The sequence below is a fragment of the Oncorhynchus masou genome, chromosome 26, assembly GCF_036934945.1.
Source record: "Oncorhynchus masou masou isolate Uvic2021 chromosome 26, UVic_Omas_1.1, whole genome shotgun sequence".
NCBI lineage: Eukaryota > Metazoa > Chordata > Actinopteri > Salmoniformes > Salmonidae > Oncorhynchus > Oncorhynchus masou.
In genome coordinates, this window is record NC_088237.1 from 22,769,323 (window position 1) to 22,789,407 (window position 20,085).

At 41.2% G+C, this 20,085-nt stretch overlaps 1 protein-coding gene across 2 annotated transcripts; it reads right to left on the reverse strand.

The window, feature by feature from the left end:
• Positions 1–11,379: 11,379 nt before the first annotated feature.
• LOC135515056 (zinc finger protein ZFP2-like) lies at positions 11,380–18,453 on the reverse strand. Of its 2 annotated transcripts, none has more exons than XM_064938869.1 (9): positions 18,074–18,453; positions 17,521–17,587; positions 17,235–17,437; positions 17,035–17,139; positions 16,831–16,929; positions 16,538–16,648; positions 15,668–15,788; positions 15,288–15,557; positions 11,380–14,570 (listed from the first exon to the last, which is right to left on the reverse strand). In XM_064938869.1, exons 1-9 carry the CDS (start codon positions 18,371–18,373, stop codon positions 13,681–13,683), a joined length of 2,166 nt encoding a protein of 721 aa, XP_064794941.1. In that variant the 5' UTR covers positions 18,374–18,453; the 3' UTR covers positions 11,380–13,680. The 2 variants fall into 2 exon arrangements, with proteins under 2 accessions (XP_064794941.1, XP_064794942.1); XM_064938870.1 differs by lacking the exon at positions 18,074–18,453 and adding an exon at positions 17,789–18,064.
• Between the last annotated feature and the right edge of the window lie 1,632 nt (positions 18,454–20,085).

The window sequence follows — 20,085 nt, forward strand, 5'->3', positions numbered from 1 at the left end:
GGGTGGTCTGCAGGTCCAAACACACCAAGACAGTTGTGAACCCCTCTCCAACCCAACTTGGGATGGGGAGGGGTTCTAGCGGCCGGAATAGTGGGGAACAATTGGAGGTTTACTTAGTAGCAATGCAAATATCATGGTACAGCTATCTGGACACTCAATCACCTTGTTACTTTTTAATGGTGAGTTTACAAATGTATATTATGATAAATAGATTTGAAATTTGTATCTCATTATGGTAAATGGTGAAGTAAGTATAGACAGTTATATTTCTAATGGCTTAGCTAATAATAAGAAAAGACAATCCGTATTTACCTGGCTAAAAGAGAAGGAATATAATATCTATTGTTTACAGGAAACTCATTCAACAATTGTAGATGAAGTTGTGAGAAAAAAGCACTGGGGGGCAAAATATGGGCAAAAAAATTCAAAAGGTGTGATGGTATTGATTAACAGTAATTTTGATCCGAATGTGAATATTGTCCAAACAGATCCTCAAGGTAGATGGTTGATTATAAATACGTTATTGGACCATAACCAGATATGGCTCATTAACCTATACGGTCCAAATAATGATGATCAACGCTTCTTTGAAAATATGTATAATTTATCAACACTACAAGCAATATAAGACTATTATTATGGTGGACGTTTATATTACGGTTTTAAATACCTCTATGGACCGTAAAGGAAATCACGAATGTCATGTATATCGTCATGCCCTGACCTTAGATAGATGTTTTTTCTCTCTATTTGGTGAGGTCAGGGTGTGATGTGGGGTGGCCATTCTATGTTTTGTATTTCTTTGTGTTTGGCCGAGTGTGGTTCCCAATCAGAGGCAGCTGTCTATCGTTGTCTCTGTTGGGAATCATACTTAGGTAGCCTTTTTCCCCACCTATGTTGTGGGATCATGTTTTTGTACAGCTCTTGTAGCCTACGGAACGGTACGTTCGTTTTGGTTTCACTTTGTTATTTTGTTCCTGGTTCTCATTTAATAAAGATGATGATCACAAATTACGCTGCGCCTTGGTCTCCTTCAAACAACGCACGTTACAGATATATTAGAACTAGTGGCTATATGGAGGCTTAAATATCCTGACCTAGTGAGGAATACATGGCGGAGGCTCAGTCAAGCTAGTAGTCTTGACTACTTTCTTATGTCATTCTCACTGGCACCAAAAGTTACGAGTGTTGATAGGGGACAGAATTCGCTCAGACCCCCAAATTATTGGCAAAAACAGTAAATTGCGAAAGTATTCAGACCTCTTGACTTTTTCTACATTTTGTTACGTTACAGCCTTATTTTAAAATTGATTAAATTATTTTTCACCTCAATCTACACACAATACTCCATAATGACAAAGCAAAAACAGGTTTTTAGAAATTTAAAAAATCTGAAATATCACATTTACATAAGATTTCAGACCCTTTACTCAGTACTTTGTTGAAGCACCTCTGGCAGAGATTACAGCCTTGAGTCTTCTTGTGTATGAAGGTACACGCTTGGCACACCTGTATTTGGTGAGTTTCTCCCATTCTTCTCTGCAGATCCTCTCAAGCTCTGTCAGGTTTGATGGGGAGCTATTTTCAGGTCTCTCCAGAGATGTTCGATCATGTTCAAGTCCGGCACTGCCTGGGCCACTCAAGGACATTGAGAGACTTGCATTGTCTTAGCTGTGTGCTTAAGGTTGTTGTCCTGTTGGAAGGTGAATCACCACCCCAGTCCTGAGGTCCCGAGCACTCTGGAGCAGGTTTTAATCAAGGATCTCTCTGTACTTTGCTCTGTACTTTGCTCTGTTAATCTTTCCCCCGATCCTGACTAGTCTCCCAGTCCCTGCCACTGAAAAACATCCCCACAGCATGATGCTACCACCACCATTCTTCACCGTAGGGATGGTGCCAGTTTTCCTCCAGACGTGACGCTTGGCATTCTGGCCAAATAGTTCAATCTTCGCTTCATCAGACCAGAGAATCTTGTTTCTCAAGGTCTGAGAGTCCATTTGGTGCCTTTTGACAAACTCCAAGTGGGATGTCATGTGCTTTTTACTGGGGAGTGGCTTCCGTCTGGCCACTCTACCATAAAGGTCTTATTGGTGGATTGCTGCAGAGATGGTCGTCTTTCTGGAAGGTTCTCCCATCTCCACAGCGGAACTCTGGAGTTCTGTAAAAGTGACCGTTGGGTTCTTGGTCACCCCTCTGACCAAGGCCCTTTTCCCCGCCGATTGCTCAGTTTGGCTGGGAGGTCAGTTCTAGGAAGAGTTTTGGTTGTTCCAAACTTCTTCCATTTAAGAATAATGGAGGCCACTGTTCTTTGGGACCTTCAATGCTGCAAAACTGTTTTGGTACCCTTCCCCAGATCTGTGCCTTGACACAATCCTGTCTCGGAGTGCTACGGACCTTATATAGACAGGTGTGTGCCTTTCCAAATCATGTTCAATCAATTTAATTTACCACATGTGGACTCCAATCAAGTTGTAGAAACACCTCAAGGATGATCGATGGAAAGAGGATGCACCCGAGTTCAATTTCGAGTCTCATAGCAAAGGGTCTAAATACTTACAGTTGAAGTCGGAAGTTTACATAGACTTATGTTGGAGTCATTAAAACTCGTTTTTCAACCACTCCACAAATTTCTTGTTAACAAACTATAGTTTTGGCAAGTCAGTTAGGACATCTACTTTGTGCATGACGCAAGTAATTTTTCCAACAATTGTTTACAGACAGATTAATTCACTTATAATTCACTGTATCACAATTCCAGTGGATCAGAAGTTTACATACACTAAGTTGACTGTGCCTTTAAACAGCGTGGAACATTTCTGAAATTATGTCATGGCTTTATACGCTTCTGATATGCTAATTGACATCATTTGAGTCAATTGGAGGTGTACCTGTGCATGCATTTCAAGGCCTACCTTCAAACTCAGTGCCTCTTCGCTTGACATCATGGGAAAATCAAAAGAAATCAGCCAAGACCTAAGCAAAAAAATTGTAGACCTCCACAAGTCTGGTTCATCATTGGGAGCAATTTCCAAACACCTGAAGGTACGACGTTCATCTGTACAAACAATATTACGCAAATATGAACACCATGGGACCACGCAGCCGTCATACCGCTCAGGAGATGAATGCACTTTGGTGCGAAAGTGCAAATCAATCCCAGAACAACAGCAAAGGACCTTGTGAAGATGCTGGAGGAAACAAGTACAAAAGTATCTATATCCACAGTAAAACGAGTCCTATATCGACATAAGCTGAAAGGCTGCTCACCTAGGAAGAAGCTTCTGCTTCAAAACCGTCATAGAAAAGCCAGACTATGGTTTCCAACTGCACATGGTATCACGTCCTGACCATTGAAATCCTTTATTTTCTATGGTGGAGTAGGTCAGGGCGTGACTGGGGATGTTCTAGTTTATTATTTCTATGTGTAGTCTAGTTTTTGTATTTCTATGTTGGCCTGGTATGGTTCCCAATCAGAGGCAGCTGTCTATCGTTGTCTCTGATTGGGGATCATATTTAGGTAGCCTTTTCCCACCTGTTGTTTGTGGGATCTTGTTTTTGTATTGTTGCTTTTGTGCCCTACATGGCTGTACATTTGTTTGTTTCTCTTTATTGTTTTGTTGCTGGTTCACATTTCAATAAAATATGATGAACCCAAATCACGCTGCGCCCGCACTATTTGTGCTGGTTAAGGAAGGCCAGATAAGATTAGTGTGTCGGGCCGGAAAGATAGGACGGTTGGACAGACAGGTCAAGTTGGCCACATTGGATAAGTTCGGCCGGCTGCCCAGATAGGACAAGGCGACCAAATAGGGCAAGTTGACCGGACGGACAGATAGTATAAGTTTGGCCGGCTGCCCGGATAGGATAAGTTCAGCCAGATAGGACAAGTCAACCGGATGGCCAGGTAGGATAAGTCAGACAGATGGGACAAGTAAACCGTCCAGAAAGATAGGACAAGTTTGGCTGGCCAGTCAGATGACATAAACTAGGCTGGCCAGCCAGAAAGGACAAGTCGGACAGATAGGACAAGTCTGCCGGACAGATTATGAGTGAATAAAGTAAGCTTAGGGAGGAGGCTTCTGATGTTAACATGCATGAACCCAAGGCTTTTACAGTTGCAGAAGTAAGCAAATGAGAGCGCTTGGGATCACACAGGACCTGGGTTAAACTCTACATCACCAGAGGAACAGAGGAAGAGTAGGATGAGGTTACGGCTAAAGGCTATAAGAATTGGTTGTCTAGTGCTTTGGGAACATAGAATAAAAGAAGCAGATTTCTGGGTGTGGTAGGATAGATTCAGGGCATAGTGTACAGACAAGGGTATGGTAGGGTGCGAGTACAGTGGGGGTAAACCTAGGCATTGAGTGACGATGAGAGAGATTGCATCTCTGGAGGCGCTAGTTAAGCTAGGTGCGGTCTCCGCATGTGCGGGGGGTGGGACAAGGGGGCAGTCTGAGGCATGTTGAGCAGGCCTAGGGGCTCCGCAGTAAAATAAAACAATGAGAGCTGCCCTAAACAACAGTATACAAGGCATATTGACATTAGATAGACGCATAAAGAAATCACAGGTGTTGATTGGGAGAGCTAAGACAACAACGGGTAAACAGCTAAGACAACAACAACAACAACAACGGGTAAATGGCAATAAATGGGCAGAGAGGGTCAGTTAGCTACACACAGGGCCTGAGTTCGAGGCTGGGGTCGACAGACAAACAAAATTAAGTACCGTGTTAATGAACAGTACAGCAGGCATCAGCTGTGTAGCCGAGTGATCATAGGATCCAATGAGCAGCAATAGAGAAAACAGGGAGCTGTACGGTAGTCGTTTACTATGCTAGGCGAGCGGGAGACAGTGTTCAGGAAGCTAGCAGGCCGGGGCTAGCAGATGGATCTTCACCACATCCACGACGCAGAGGCCGGTTGAGATCCAGGCCAAATTTACAAGAGAGTTATTGCAGTTGGAGTACTTCGTTTGCTAGCCGAGAGATGGCCCTAGCTCGAGGCTAACTTGAGGCTAACTGGTGCATGCTTCTGCACAAGGGTGTTAGCCACAATAACCACTCGGTAGCAGCTAGCTAGCTGCGAAGATCCAGTGTAATGGTCCAGAGCTTGCGGCAGGAATCCGGTGAAGTAGTGGAAAAAAGAAGCAGTCTGACATGCTCAGGGCTGATATCGCACTGTGCAGACTGGCAGGTATTATCCGGGCTATCCGGGCTAAAGCGGCTGGTGTCCGTGCTAAAGGTAAAGACGGCTAGCAGTGGCTAACAATGACTAAATAGCTAGTAGCTAATTAGCTGGCTAGCTTCTGATGGAGGTTCAAGTTATAAGGTCTAAAAAATAGCAGATCCGTACCACATTGGGTGAGGATGGTTGCAGGAAGGTATATTTAATTCTAAAATGGAAAAAAAAAATATGGAAATATAATGAAATGTATACAAAACCCCCGAAAAAGACAGAATATTTACATGGGTCAAAATCAAATACATCTTACTGCTGCGCCATCTTGGGATAAAAAGAATAGCTGCCATAGAAAGGTTATTTATCATCCAATATGATTACGTAGTACCTGTCCTGACTGCATCAAGCTTCCACTCAGATTTTTTTCTTAACAGGACTTAAAAAATATGGCCGCAGTAAGATGTTTTTCAATTTATCAGAGGGTGTTGCAGCACCCTCAGCACCCCTTCTGCCTGTGGCTATGCCTAAGCAATATTAACATAGAAAAACAGTTCTGTAGCAATGTGGTTTGTGCATTAGGCTATAGGACCAATTCATTATCATCACTGCATATTGGCTATGCTTGAATTGCCATTCCAATGTTGTTCTTCTCAGACCATTTTGAAATTATATTTCAAAATTGTAGTTACATGATCACACTGGTAATAGATAATTGTTGTATTACTTGTGAGCATAATCATTTGCTTTTTATTTTATTTTACTGGATTGATAGTCTGTATCTGATGGGGCCATTCTGAGGGGAGGGAGGGAGAGAGCAGCGGTGAGGCGACTCTCCCGTCTCTCAGCTGACAAAAAGGGGACATTCTTCCAGCTGATGGCATGTTGTTACTCATGGTAGCCTAGTGGTTAGGTAGTTGAAAGGTTGCTTGTTCGAATCCCTGAGCAGACTGTGTGGAAAATATGTTGTTGTGCCCTTGAGTCTCTCTCTAGTCATGGCTTTACAGGTTTTGAAATTTCACAGTATCAACTTTACTGTGTGCTTGAGGCTTCTCTATATAGCCTAAGGCTTGAGGAACCCATGCAGACACGGTGATCTGAGGTATCTGACTGGCCAGCGGTAGACCTATACGTGCACTTGATTTGCTCTATGGGCCTGCTGGATATGCGGAGTTCTACCTTCAGACACATGAAATGGTTCAAAATGGGAACACAACAAGAACAAATAGGAATGCAAGGCTTTATCATTGTTTTTTTTTACAGAAATGTTTGATGATCGACTACGAATGTTATTCTACATTTGAGGCACAGTGCTACCAGACATCCTGGTAGGGACGGCTGACGTGTGTGAGACTACTAACTTGCCAACAGCAAAAACAGTTGTGGCAATGCTGAGGTGCATAGGCTTGTAAATGCTGTCAACAACCAAGGGATTAAAGGTGCCTTCCCAGAAAATTGGTGCCAACCAAGGGGTAACAGCTGCCACATTGGTGTGCCTGAAAAAACAAAAGATATGATAAAAGCTTGTGAACGCCCAGAGATATTCAATGCATCATAAGCAACTCTTTCATAGTGACTACATTTCCTGTACTTCCAAACGCACCTTCTCCTACTGATACTATGTCTACTACTAACAATAATGCATTCATAATAACTTACCCCTTTAACACACTGAGCTGCTTATTCAGGTGTCTGAAAAGACCATACAAAAAATGACATTGTAAAATAGCGTACTGCTTTCAAAATGGCTGCAGTTGGTGAGTTTTGCAAAGAGGTGGTATCGGGTGAGATGATTATATTAGAGTAGACCAAAGAAGAGTCTCACCCCTGTGGGGACAGCATGTCCCGGGTCCTACAACTACAGTTTTCCCGCCTGAAATTGACAGGGTCCTGCTGACACAACCTTCAGAGGGGGTCAAAGTTAATACTGTGTTAATACTGAATGATAGCATCAGGAGAGGTTGTGGAGGGTTAGGGGTTCACAAAAAAAAAGTAAAAATAAGTTGTTTGTTTATTATTATGTCAGTAACACAAATTGTTTTACAAATTCATCTCACTGTTGAAGATAAAAATGAACATTTTAGGTGACTTAATTAGTATGTCAAATCAAACAGAAAAGAAGTACAAAATGTCATTATTTCCATATTTACAATCGTAATGTAGTCAGAAAATGTGATCTCAAATGAGATCTTACTCCCTGGTCCTGACTCTCATTGTCATGAGCCCCCTGGGCTTTTTTAGAAGGCTACATTTCAGCAACCACCTATAAAATAAATGATGGCATAGTGTCTTTCTGATGGGTTTATATAAGGGATGGGATTTCTATCAAGATTGGATTATATCATTGACAAAGGTACAAACAAATGAACACTAAACAAGTTCTGATCTTACCCAAATGATGAGTAACAATATGTTAAAACCAGGACTCTACATAGGAGATAGAAAGAGGATTGATTAACACCATGTACATTAGCTATGATATCGACAATGTCCAAAAACGTATATGTAAAAAAAAGTGGTATGCAGAGAAGCATTTTGGTTAAATGCCATTATCAGCTCTTGCAAACAAGTGTTAACACACACACAGAAGAACAATGGTGTGTAATCAGAGTACATACACAACAAGTGGACATAATTCAACAATGTGAGCAGGAGCTAATAATAGAGGTATATTATAATTAATTATCATGAATGTCAAAGGTGGACATCACAATATTCATAGATTGACATAATGAATGATAATATCATCACCGTGGAAAACATCAGTATGACAACACTCATACATTGTATTTGATGTTGTTCTGATGTATTCAGAATGAGAACACTTGTATTCTGATGTTGTTCTGATGTATTTAGAATGAGAACACTTGTATTCTGATGTTGTTCTGATGTATTCAGAATGAGAACACTTGTATTCTGATGTTGTTCTGATGTATTCAGAATGAGAACACTTGTATTCTGATGTTGTTCTGATGTATTCAGAATGAGAACACTTGTATTCTGATGTTGTTCTGATGTATTCAGAATGAGAACACTTGTATTCTGATGTTGTTCTGATGTATTTAGAATGATAACACTTGTATTCTGATGTTGTTCTGATGTATTTAGAATGATAACACTTGTATTCTGATGTTGTTCTGATGTATTCAGAATGAGAACACTTGTATTCTGATGTTGTTCTGATGTATTCAGAATGAGAACACTTGTATTCTGATGTTGTTCTGATGTATTTAGAATGAGAACACTTGTATTCTGATGTTGTTCTGATGTATTCAGAATGAGAACACTTGTATTCTGATGTTGTTCTGATGTATTCAGAATGAGAACACTTGTATTCTGATGTTGTTCTAATGTATTTAGAATGAGAACACTTGTATTCTGATGTTGTTCTGATGTATTTAGAATGATAACACTTGTGTTCTGATGTTGTTCTAAGACTATGATGAAGTTTCTCCAAAGATCAGATATCACTAATTTGACTTAATAAAACACGGAAAAAGCAACATACACCAAAAGTGTGATTCCAAGAACTGGCAGAGTGATGGAAGGATGGATATTTGTGCAAATACCACAACGTTTGTAATTCTATTCAATCAAACTTTGAGTGTTTGAAGTAATGCAGGACTGTATCCCAAAGCCAGTAGAGTCTGTGCCTTTTACTGTTTTACCAGCAAGGATGTAGGCCTACCCAGTGCCAGTGGACCATGTAAATATGGGTGTGACCGATGCTCATGCGTAAGGTAAGAAAAGCACCATATATCTATAGAACAAACACACTATTGAACAGGTTAAGCATGTTGTTTTTATGTTGGAGGGCGTTGAATGGCAGGAATACCATAAACTGTTCCACTTTTTTTTGTTAAAGTGGCACTCCAGTCTCCTTTTCACCAGATCTGTCAACAGATTGACTTTAAAAAAAACGTATTTCGTTCTCTATTGCTTTATTGTTCCTCAAGCAAGGTTCGAGGCCGATGGCGTCGCTGGAGGAAGTCTTTAAACAACTTTGACTTAAAGGAATGAACCGGAGGGTAATACCACCCATATTTCAACATACAGTGCCTGCAGACTTATTCCACATTTTGTTGTGTTACAACCTGAATTCAAAATGCTTTAAATAAATAAAAAATCTCACCTATCTACACAGAATACACCATAATGACAAAGTGAAAATATGTTTTTAGGCATTTTTGAAAATACAGAAATATCTAATTTACATAAGTATTCACACCCCTGAGTCAAACCTTTGTTGAAGCACCTTTGGCAGCGATTACAGCTGTGAGTCTTTCTGGGTACGTCTCTAACAGATTTCCACAACTGGATTGTCACACTTTTGCCCATGATTTTTTTTTGGACTCGCCCCAAAATAACACTTTGTATTTTTGCAGGATTACTTTAGTGCCTTGTTGCAAACAGGATGCGTGTTTTGGAATATTTGTATTCTGTACAGGGTTCCTTCTTTTGACTCTGTCCATTAGACTAGTTTTGTGGAGTAACTACAATGTTGTTTTCTCTTATCATAGTAATTAAACTCTGTTTTGAAGTCACCATTGGGCTCATGGTGAAATCCCTGAGCAGTTAACTTCCTCTCCGGGACGTGAGTCGGACACCTGTGTCTTTGTAATGGCTGGGTGTATTGATACACCATCCAAAGTGTAATTACTTCACTATGCTCAAAGGGCTATTCACTGTCTGTTTTTTATTACATTTCTACCCATCTACCAATAGGTGCCCTTCTTTGCGAGGCATTGGAAAACCTCCCTGGTCTTGGTGGTTGATTCTGTTGTTGAAATTCACTGCTCGACTGAGGGACCTTACAGATAATTGTATGTGTGAGGTACAGAGATGAGGTAGTCTTTCGTAAATCATGTTAAACACTATTATTAAACACAGAGTGAGTCCATGCAACTTATGTGACTTGTTAAGCACATTTTTACTCCTGAACTTATTTATGCTAGCCATAACAAAGGGGTTGAATACTTATTGACTCAAGACATTTCAGCTTTTCATTGTTAATTATACTGAACAAAAATATAAACGCAGCTTGCAAGATTTTTAAGATTTTGAGGAGTTACAGTTCATGTATAGAAATCAGTCAATTTTAAAAAATGATTTAGAGACTAATGTAGGAATTTCACATGACTGGGAATACAGATATGCATCTGTTGGTCACAGATATCTTGTTAAAAAAAAGGTAGGGGCGTAGATCAGAAAGCCAGTCAGTATCTGGTGTGACCATCATTTCCCTCAGGCAGCGTGACACATCTTCTTTGCATAGATTTGAGCAGGCTGTTGATTGTGGCCCTTGGAATGTTGTCCCACTCCTCATCAATGGCTGTGTGAAATTGCTGGATATTGTCGGGAGCTGGACCACCCTGTCATAAACTTTGATCCAGAGCATCCCAAACATGCTCAATGGATGACATGTCTGTTTACTATGCAGGAAATGGAAGAACTGGGACATTTTCAGCTTCCAGGAATTGTGTACAGATCCTTGTAAAATGGGGCAGTGCATTATCATGCTGAAACATGAGGTAATGGTGGTGGAAGAATAGCATGACAATGGGCCTCAGGATTTTGTCACAGTATTTCTGTGCATTCAAATTGCCATCGATAAAATGCAATTGTGTTCATTGTTCGTAGCTTATGCCTGCCCATACCATAACCCGACAGCCACCATGTTCACAACGTTGACATCAGCAAACCACTTGCCCACACAACGCCATAGACCTGGTCTGCGTTTGTACGTATGGCCAAAATCTCCAAAAGGCATTGGAGGCAGCTTATGGTAGAGAAATGAACATTCAATTATCTGACAACAGCTCTGGTGGACATTCCTGCATGCCAATTGCATGATCCCTCAAAACTTGAGACATCTGTGACATTGTGTTGTGACAACACATTTTAGAGTGACCATTTAATGTCCCCAGCACAATGATTGTGCTGTTTAATCAACTACACATATAAGGTGAATGGATTATCTTGGCAAAGGAGAAATGCTCACTTACAGGGATGTAAACAAATGTGTGCACCAAATTTCAGAGAAATAAGCTTTTGTGGATATGGAAGATTTCTGGGATCTTTTATTTCTGCTCATGAAACCAACACTTGTTGAGTTTATATTTTTGTTCATTGTACATGACCTGTAATACAATGAGCTCAAGGAGAAACACAGAACACGAATGTAAAAATCACTTATAGTCTGACAAAGATCCAATGAGTTTATTTCTTACAAGTTTTCAAACATAGTCTCATGTTGCTCATCCGAGTAATTCCTTTCCCACACTTAGCAACAGCGTTTGACAGATAATAAATGTAGCATCATGTACATAATAATATACATATATCATACACATGCTGTAGTATTAGTTAATTTACAAATGATTGAGTCACAACAGACAATTACTGAGTGATTATGTATTACAATCAGACCTGGGTTCAAATATGCATTCGGATATCTGGTATTTAAAGTACATTTTTCAGTGTATTTGAGAATGTTCAAATACAAGCCCCAAACAAGTACTTCTATTTGAATGGCTATTTCTAAAAACGAAGTAGTACATGTATTTTCAAACACTTATTTTAAATATTATTTTCAAAAACCTTGGTTAAATGCATGGGAGTGTATTTGCGTATTTTCAAATACATAAAAATATTCAACTTGTCTTTTGAAATAAAATATATCTGAATACTTACTTGGACAATGTACAGTGGGGGAAAAAAGTATTTAGTCAGCCACCAATTGTGCAAGTTCTCCCACTTAAAAAGACGAGGCCTGTAATTTTCATCATAGGTACACTTCGACTATGACAGACAAAATGAGAAAAAAAATCCAGAAAATCACATTGTAGGATTTTTAATTACTCTATTTGCAAATTATGGTGGGAAATAAGTATTTGGTCAATAACAAAAGTTTATCTCAATACTTTGTTATATACCCTTTGTTGGCAATGACAGAGGTCAAACGTTTTCTGTCTTCACAAGGTTTTCACACACTGTTGCTGGTATTTTGGCCCATTCCTCCATGCAGATCTCCTCTAGAGCAGTGATGTTTTGGGGCTGTTGCTGGGCAACACGGACTTTCAACTCCCTCCAAAGATGTTCTATGGGGTTGAGATCTGGAGAATGGTTAGGCCACTCCAGGACCTTGAAATGCTTCTTACGAAGCCACTCCTTCGTTGCCCTGGCGGTGTGTTTGGGATCTTTGTCATGCTGAAAGACCCAGCCATGTTTCATCTTCAATGCCCTTGCTGATGGTAGGCTTTGTTACTTTGGTCCCAGCACTCTGCAGGTCATTCACTAGGTCCCCCCGTGTGGTTCTGGGATTTTTGCTCACCGTTCTTGTGATCATTTTGACCCCACGGGGTGAGATCTTGCGTGGAGCCCCAGATCGAGGGAGATTATAAGTGGTCTTGTATGTCTTCCATTCCCTAATCATTTCTCCCACAGTTAATTTCTTCAAACAAAGCTGCTTACCTATTGCAGATTTAGTAATCCCAGCCTGGTGCAGGTCTACAATTTTGCTTCTGGTGTCCTTTGACAGCTCTTTGGTCTTGGCCATAGTGGAGTTTGGAGTGTTACTGTTTGAGGTTGTGGACAGGTGTCTTTTATACTGACAACCAGTTCAAACAGGTGCCATTAATACAGGTAACGAGTGGAGGACAGAGGAGCCTCTTAAAGAAGAAGTTACAGGTCTGTGAGAGCCAGAAATCTTGCTTGTTTGTAGGTGACCAAATACTTATTTTCCACCATAATTTGCAAATAAATTCATTAAAAAAATCCTAAAATGTGATTTTCTGGATTTTCTCGCTCTCATTTTGTCTGTCATAGTTGAAGTGTACCTATGATGAAAATTACAGGCCTCACTCATCTTTTTTAAGTGGGAGAACTTGCACAATTGGTGGCTGACTAAATACTTTTTCCCCACTGTAGGTGAATGTTGAGATATTTTAAATGGTATTTGAACCCAGGTCTGATTACAATGGAAACAAAGTGTACCTAATTGCACTTCAGCACGAACCAGAAGGGAATCAGGTGCCCGAATAAAAATAAAAATGTCTCAGACAAGGACACGTGAACAGGTGACTATGCAGGAGAAAAGGGAGGACTCTGTTCCAACATGCATCAGGAGCTTGCCCCAAAACACATGAATGATTATTAAAAAGACAACTTGATAGTTGCAGTCAAAACTTTTCATTACTTCAGGTACAGAACGGCCTACACGAACTACGTGTGATCCTTACACCATGTTAACCCTACTGTGCTCACAGAGTACAGTGCAGTTGGCAGTGCACTAAGTAAAACCTCAGTGTCATTGTCTGCGCCCAAAGTTCCTTAACAACAGATCACATTACCAAGGGGAAAATAACAGAATGGATACTTTGTCAGGACGATGTACATTACCTATAATACAATTTCATTTTTTCCTTACTTTTGGCTTTGAGCTCAAGGAGAAATAAACATTACACTAGTTAAAAATTCCTTAAGTCTGACAAAGAGCCAATTACATTATTTTTTATGAGTTTTCAAATGTATTCTCATGTTGCTCAACTGACTAAATCCTTTCCCACACGTGTGGCAGTAATGGGGCTTCTCCTCAGTATGAATAAACATGTGTCTTTTAAGGCCACCAGTTTCCGCAAAGCCCTTTGAACATAGGGAGCAGGTGAACGGGCGCTCGTTTGAGTGCCATCGCTTATGCGACGTGAGAGCGCATGACGTGCTGAAAGCCTTTCCACACGGTTTACAGCGGTAAGGTCGTTCCCCTGTGTGAAACCGCATGTGCACTAAGAGTTCCCCGGAAACAAAGAAAGCCTTCCCGCATACGCTACACAGGTATGGTCTATCTCCTTTGTGCATCCGGAGGTGTCTAACTAATGTGTGCTTTTGATTGAACTTCTTCCCACAGACTGAGCAGGAGTAAGGCCGCTCTCCGGTGTGGGTGCGTATGTGTATTTTGAGGACAGCTGCACTAGTGTAACTCTTGCCACAGTGTTGGCAAATTGGCCTGTGCATCGGTTCTACATCGTGACTTTTCTTGTGCAGTTGTAGATATCTCTCCGATTTGAATCTCTTCTCACACTGATTGCACCGGAACGGCTGCACACTAGTGTGAACACTTTGGTGTCGTTTCAGGTCAGTTGTGCATCTGAAACCCTTCCCACACTGTTTGCAGGTGTTGTTATTGATTCTCTTGGCTGAGGAGCTCTTGGCTGAGGAGCTCTTGGCTGTTTGACTGGATGGCAGTGAGTTCTCAGCTCCTCCAGAGTCCAGGCTCCTGCTGTCCTCCTCTGTTAGATGTTCCTTCCTGATGTGCTGATGAAGGTCCACCATTTCCCTGTGGGAGAATGGGCACTGGGGGCAGGAGAAGACCTGGGAGGGCATGTCACTAGCCGGTTCTGTAGGCAGAAAGCAGACATAGAACAATTCAGACACTTTTACATGACCTTCTATGACCCAGATCCTGGAGTGCTTGGTACCATGATCAGCGTTACAAAACAATGCGAACAAAACAAAGTCTGACCCAAATGAATCCTGGACCTACCAGAGTGGCGGGTCCAAGATCTTGGACCAGAACAGCATGTATTGTGATGCAGCAAATGCAATCACATTTCTGCCAGCTGTAAATGAGCTGGCACACTGCCATCATGCTGAATGTACCTGATTTAGGGACAGGTATATTGTTGATTCAGCCAGACATTTTTTAAGTACATTAGCTTATTATTTAGCAAGTTTCAGCATCTTCCAGTTAACGTCGCTCGCCAACCAACATCCCATTGAAATTAATGGTTCCGTTAGCAGTGGCAGCCATTGTTGGAAACAGCCTTCAGTGCAGTGCTCTCAAAAGCACAAAAACATCCTCCTCCAGAACAATATACAAAGCGCCTCTATATTTGATGGTTTTATACGTAGGAACTGATTTCAACCTCTAATTCATTATCATAAGTATAACATTTGACAGTGGTGTGAAGCAATTCCTGATTTTTCACCTGAATGTCAAGGAACGTATTTTTTTTTGTTGCAAATAATATCTCTAGGTAATGTAACAAGTCAGGCTTTTACAAATCACTTAAAAATACATGGTGGAAATGGACTATCATTCTGAATCTCCTTACCATCCGAGTCCTCTGGTTCACTCAGAGGGGAGGTCCACTTTGCGTCATCCTCATCCTTCAATCCCCTCTCAGTGTCTTCATTTCTCTCACTTCCATCATCCTCCAAGTTCTTTTCAAAATGCAACTCTCCTCCTTCCTCACTGTTGATCTTCCACCCCTCTGTGCTTCCTTTCATGCCTTCATGTCCATCAAGGCTTGACTTCAGGCCATGAATTTGAGGAATTGACAATGTGGACAAGATGTTGTCTGCGACCTGGTTGGAGAATTCATCTGAAGGGAGAGAGAATTTATCTCAGGAAAGGAAACGGAAAAATGCAACTCCGCTAATTTACAGAAGAGCACATGGCTAACATGGTTGATATCCTCTTCATAAGACTCACTTTTGCTCAAGTGACCCAGATGTCTATGATGCTGCAGCAGTGTCTTCAGGTGCTCGGGGTCAGAGACAGAATGCCAGAACTCCTCCAGGTCAGAGGGGGCAAGGCTGAGGCAAGATGCTGTCTGAAAGGATGAAAAGGAACATTAGAAAGGTTTCTGCAGCTGTCTCTCACAGAACATTCATATTCGGTGGGTGTTTCTTTATTTCTTGCCATGCATAAGCCGTAAAACAAAGGCTTTTACATGTTTCCACTACATGAGAGTGGCTTGATTACTTCTGGAAGTTTGTTTTCACAAAGGCTTTTACAGCATTGTTTACTATCCAGCATCAACTTATTTTTGTTCTATAATATTTCATTCCATAATCATAGAGCACCTCATGGATGGTATATTTCAGTCATTTAGCAGACGTTCTTATCCAGAGTGACATACAGTTAGTGGGGGGGGGGGGGTTATTTGGGATGCCAGGACAGAGAAGAGCTTTGACTGGGCTGAGCGGGAGCTGCCCACCCGTAGGGGTGCGAGGGGCCAAGAGACCAGAGGTGGCAGAACAGAGTGCTTGGGTTAGGGTGTAGGGTTTCAGCATAGCCTGAAGGTAAGGAGGTGTAGCTCCCTTTGCCGCTTCGTAGGCAAGCACCATGGTCTTCAATCAAAGAAGCACTCCTCTCCTGTGTCTCTACATTAATCATATAGGATTCAACTTTAGTTGACAAAAAGGACCGTCATGAACAAGAAACTCTGTTCCCAAAGACTGGATCTTATATAGTGCCATTACAAAAACAGTGACACCCCTAAGCATGTGATATTGAAGAAATAACATGACAAGCCTGACCATCTAAAGATTTCATGCTATTAAGATATTGAGCCTGTACCTCTGTGAGGTCTGGTACAGGCAGCAGCTCCTCCAGTCGGGAGAGAAACTCCCACATCAGTATCTGCAGTGCTGTGTCATACCGAGGGCCATAACGTATTGGGAACACCACCTGAGAGAAAAATAAAACAAACGTTGTTGAAACCAACACCTTGCTGGATTATTCATTTTGTATGGCCTTTCATCAGTTACAGTAAAACAAGCAACATTTCTCTACTGAGTTTTACATTGCTGGAACATGCTGTCCTATTGACTCTGAAAGCAACAACTATGATTCATTAGGATATTTCCCACCTGGAAGAAGTGCTTCTTCTCAGAAGGGTCTTCGAGGAGGGTTTTGACCAGCTCCACGAAGTTAGACTCTGAAGACTCCAACTCATTTCTACTCTGTGACTGGGCATGTAAAACCAATAATACAATCAGCTTCAAAAGAAAGACAATATAAGCTCCCTCTAGTCTGGATGCTATTGAATACTTTAGACACTGAAAGTTACATACATCCTTGTGCACAGCATGTACTGAAGAAGTTTTGATTCTGTCCAAATTAAGTTGGATGGTCTGGGGGTCCGGTGGGTTTTCATTACGAAACAACTCTAAAACCATCTGAAAGTAGATTTTATGAGAATAATAGTCATTGGACTAAAGATCCTTTCTGAACATCCATGCCTCCACGCCTTCTCCACCTTCCCACTTCTCACCCTTGCTCTCAGACCCAGGATGAGTTGGGTCTTCTGCCTGGAGCCCAGCAGCTCTGGAACCATCTCTGTCACCAAAGTCACAAACTCCTCCAGCTTCCCATAGTGCATCACATTACGCTCTTGAGCCACTTGCCACATGAAAGCTGACATTAGTCGTAGAGGTGGAACCAGGAGACGGAACGATGATAAAGGGAACAGTGGACCTACAGTAAAATAAAAAAGGAGCCAGTATGGAAACATAAGGATTGTGTCTGTAGCCAACTACACACCTCTAATATTGGCTTACCTGCCTGGTCTGAAAACAAGGGAGTCTGATCCAGGTTGTCATCACTCTCAACTCTGTCTGCTGAGATCTATGGAAACCAACAAAAACAAGAGGTAATAATTGCACATATTTAAAATATTAACACTAAGGCTAGCATGTTGCAAACAATAAAACAGTACGTTCTCATTTTATGACTAAATTAATCAGTCTCTGTCTTATGTTCTTATTAAAGCCGGATTGCCAAAAACAGTTGACTCAGTGTTTTAATTTTTGAAAAAGAAAATGTTACATTAATCTCCGCAATCTCGTATTGATGTATGTGCGTCCTCTGGTGCTGGTGTTGATATTGCACGTATTTGAACTGCGAACCCAGTGCCAAAAATAGTGGTTTCTTCAGTTGAACTATTAGATAATCTTCTTTGACAATACCGATAATTACCGGTCTAGAAGTCTATGGTATTACACACATAGCTAGTCATGCTAGCAGTATCTAGCTGGCTGTGAATTACACAGGTCTGGCAACTAGGTAAGTGACTGTAACCACACATTTTCTGTATCTTCGCTAACTAGCTACCTCGGGAAAGTTTGGGCTGGTTTGCCGATGTTTTATAAAAATGGTGAGCCAACTCAGGCTTCCAGGCCTCGGTACACCCTCTGGCATGTCCTTAGACTTTTTCAGTGCTCTCACATGACGGTCCCTTGCAAGTCTCCATTTCTTCCTGCAAGTATCTGGATCGGAGTTTAAATATGTAGCAATTTCGCGCCAACTGTGTTCGAGAGCCTCTTTGTCGAAATGTAAACGCATTGAGGTATCATACAAGTGTGTATGCTCTTTGACAGCTTTTACGAGACGTTCTTCAAACGATTCAGCCATTTTCCCAAAATTCACAAGCTGGTTAGCTATCTAGCTAGCTAGATGAGAAGCAAAATAACCGAACATTCACGGTCGTCGTTTATATATGACGTTTTAGGCCAAAAACGTTCACTTCCGGTATCAACATATTTCTGAGTTTAACAGCGGTTGGCATGCAATATGTTCCATTAACGGCCAGAACTGGACTATAATATAAATTAATTATACTTTACTACAAAATGTAAATAAAATAAAAATATATACAGTCCCAGTCAAAAGTTTGGACACACCTACTCATTCAAGAGTTTTTCTTAATTTGGACTATTTTCTACATTGTAGAATAATATTGAAGACATCACAACTATGAAATAACACATATGGAATCATGTCATAAACAAAAAAGTGTTAAACAAATATAATAAAATATATTTAAGATTTTTGATTCTTCAAAGTAGCCGCCCTTTGCCTTGATGACAGCTTTGCACACTCTTGGCATTCGCTCAACCAGCTTCACCTGGAATGCTTTTCCAACAGTCTTGAAGGAGTTCCCACATATGCTGAACACTTGTTGCCTGCTTTTCCTTCACTCTGCGGTCCAACTCATCCCAAACCATCTCAATTGGGTTGAGGTCGGGTGATTGTGGAGGCCAGGTCATCTGATGCAACATTCCATCACTCTCCTTCGTGTTCTAATAGCCTTTACACAGCCTGGAGGTGGGTTTGGGTCATTGTCCTGTTGAAAAACAAAAATAGTCCCACTAAGCGCAAACCAGATGGGATGGCTTATCGCTGCAGAATGTTGTGGTAGCCATGCTGGTTAAGTGCGCCTTGAATTCTCAATAAATCACAGACTGTCACCAGCAAAGCACCACCACACCTCCTCCTCCATGATTCATGGTGGGAACCACACATGCGGAGATCATCCGTTCACCTACTCTGCGTCTCACAAAGACATGGCGGTTGGAAGCAAAAATCTCATATTTGCACTCATCAGACCAAAAGAAAGATTTCCACCAGTCTCATGTCCATTGCTCATGTTTCTTGGCCGAAGCAAGTCTCTTTTTCTTATTGGTGTCCTTTAGTAGTAGTTTCTTTGCAGCAAATTGACAATGAAGACCTGATTCACTCAGTCTCCTCTGAACAGTTGATGTTGAGATGTGTCTGTTGCTCAAACTCTGTGAAGCATTTATTTGGGCTGCAATCTGAGGTGCAGTGAACTCTAATGAACCTATCCCCTGCAGCAGGGGTAACTCTGGGTCTTCCTTTCCTGTGGCGGTCCTCATGAGAGCCAGTTTCATCATAGCGCTTGATGGTTTTTACGACTGCTCTTGAAGAAACTTGAAATTTTACAGATTGACTGACCTTCATGTCTTAAAGTAATGATGGACTGTCATTTCTCTTTGCTTATTTGAGCTGTTCTTGCCATAATATGTACTTGGTCTTTTACCAAATAGGTCTATGTTCTGTATACCAGCATTACCTTGTCACAACAACTGACTGGCTCAAACGAAAAAATTCCACAAATGAACTTTTAACAAGGCACACCTGTTAATTGAAATGCATTCCAAGCGAAGCTGGTTGAGAGAATGCCAAGAGTATGCAAAACTGTCATCAAGGCAAAGGGTGGCTACTTTGAAGAATCTCAAATATAACACATTTTCATTTGTTTAACACCTTTTTGGTTACTACATGATTCCATATCTGTTACGTCATTGTTTTGATGCCTTCACTAT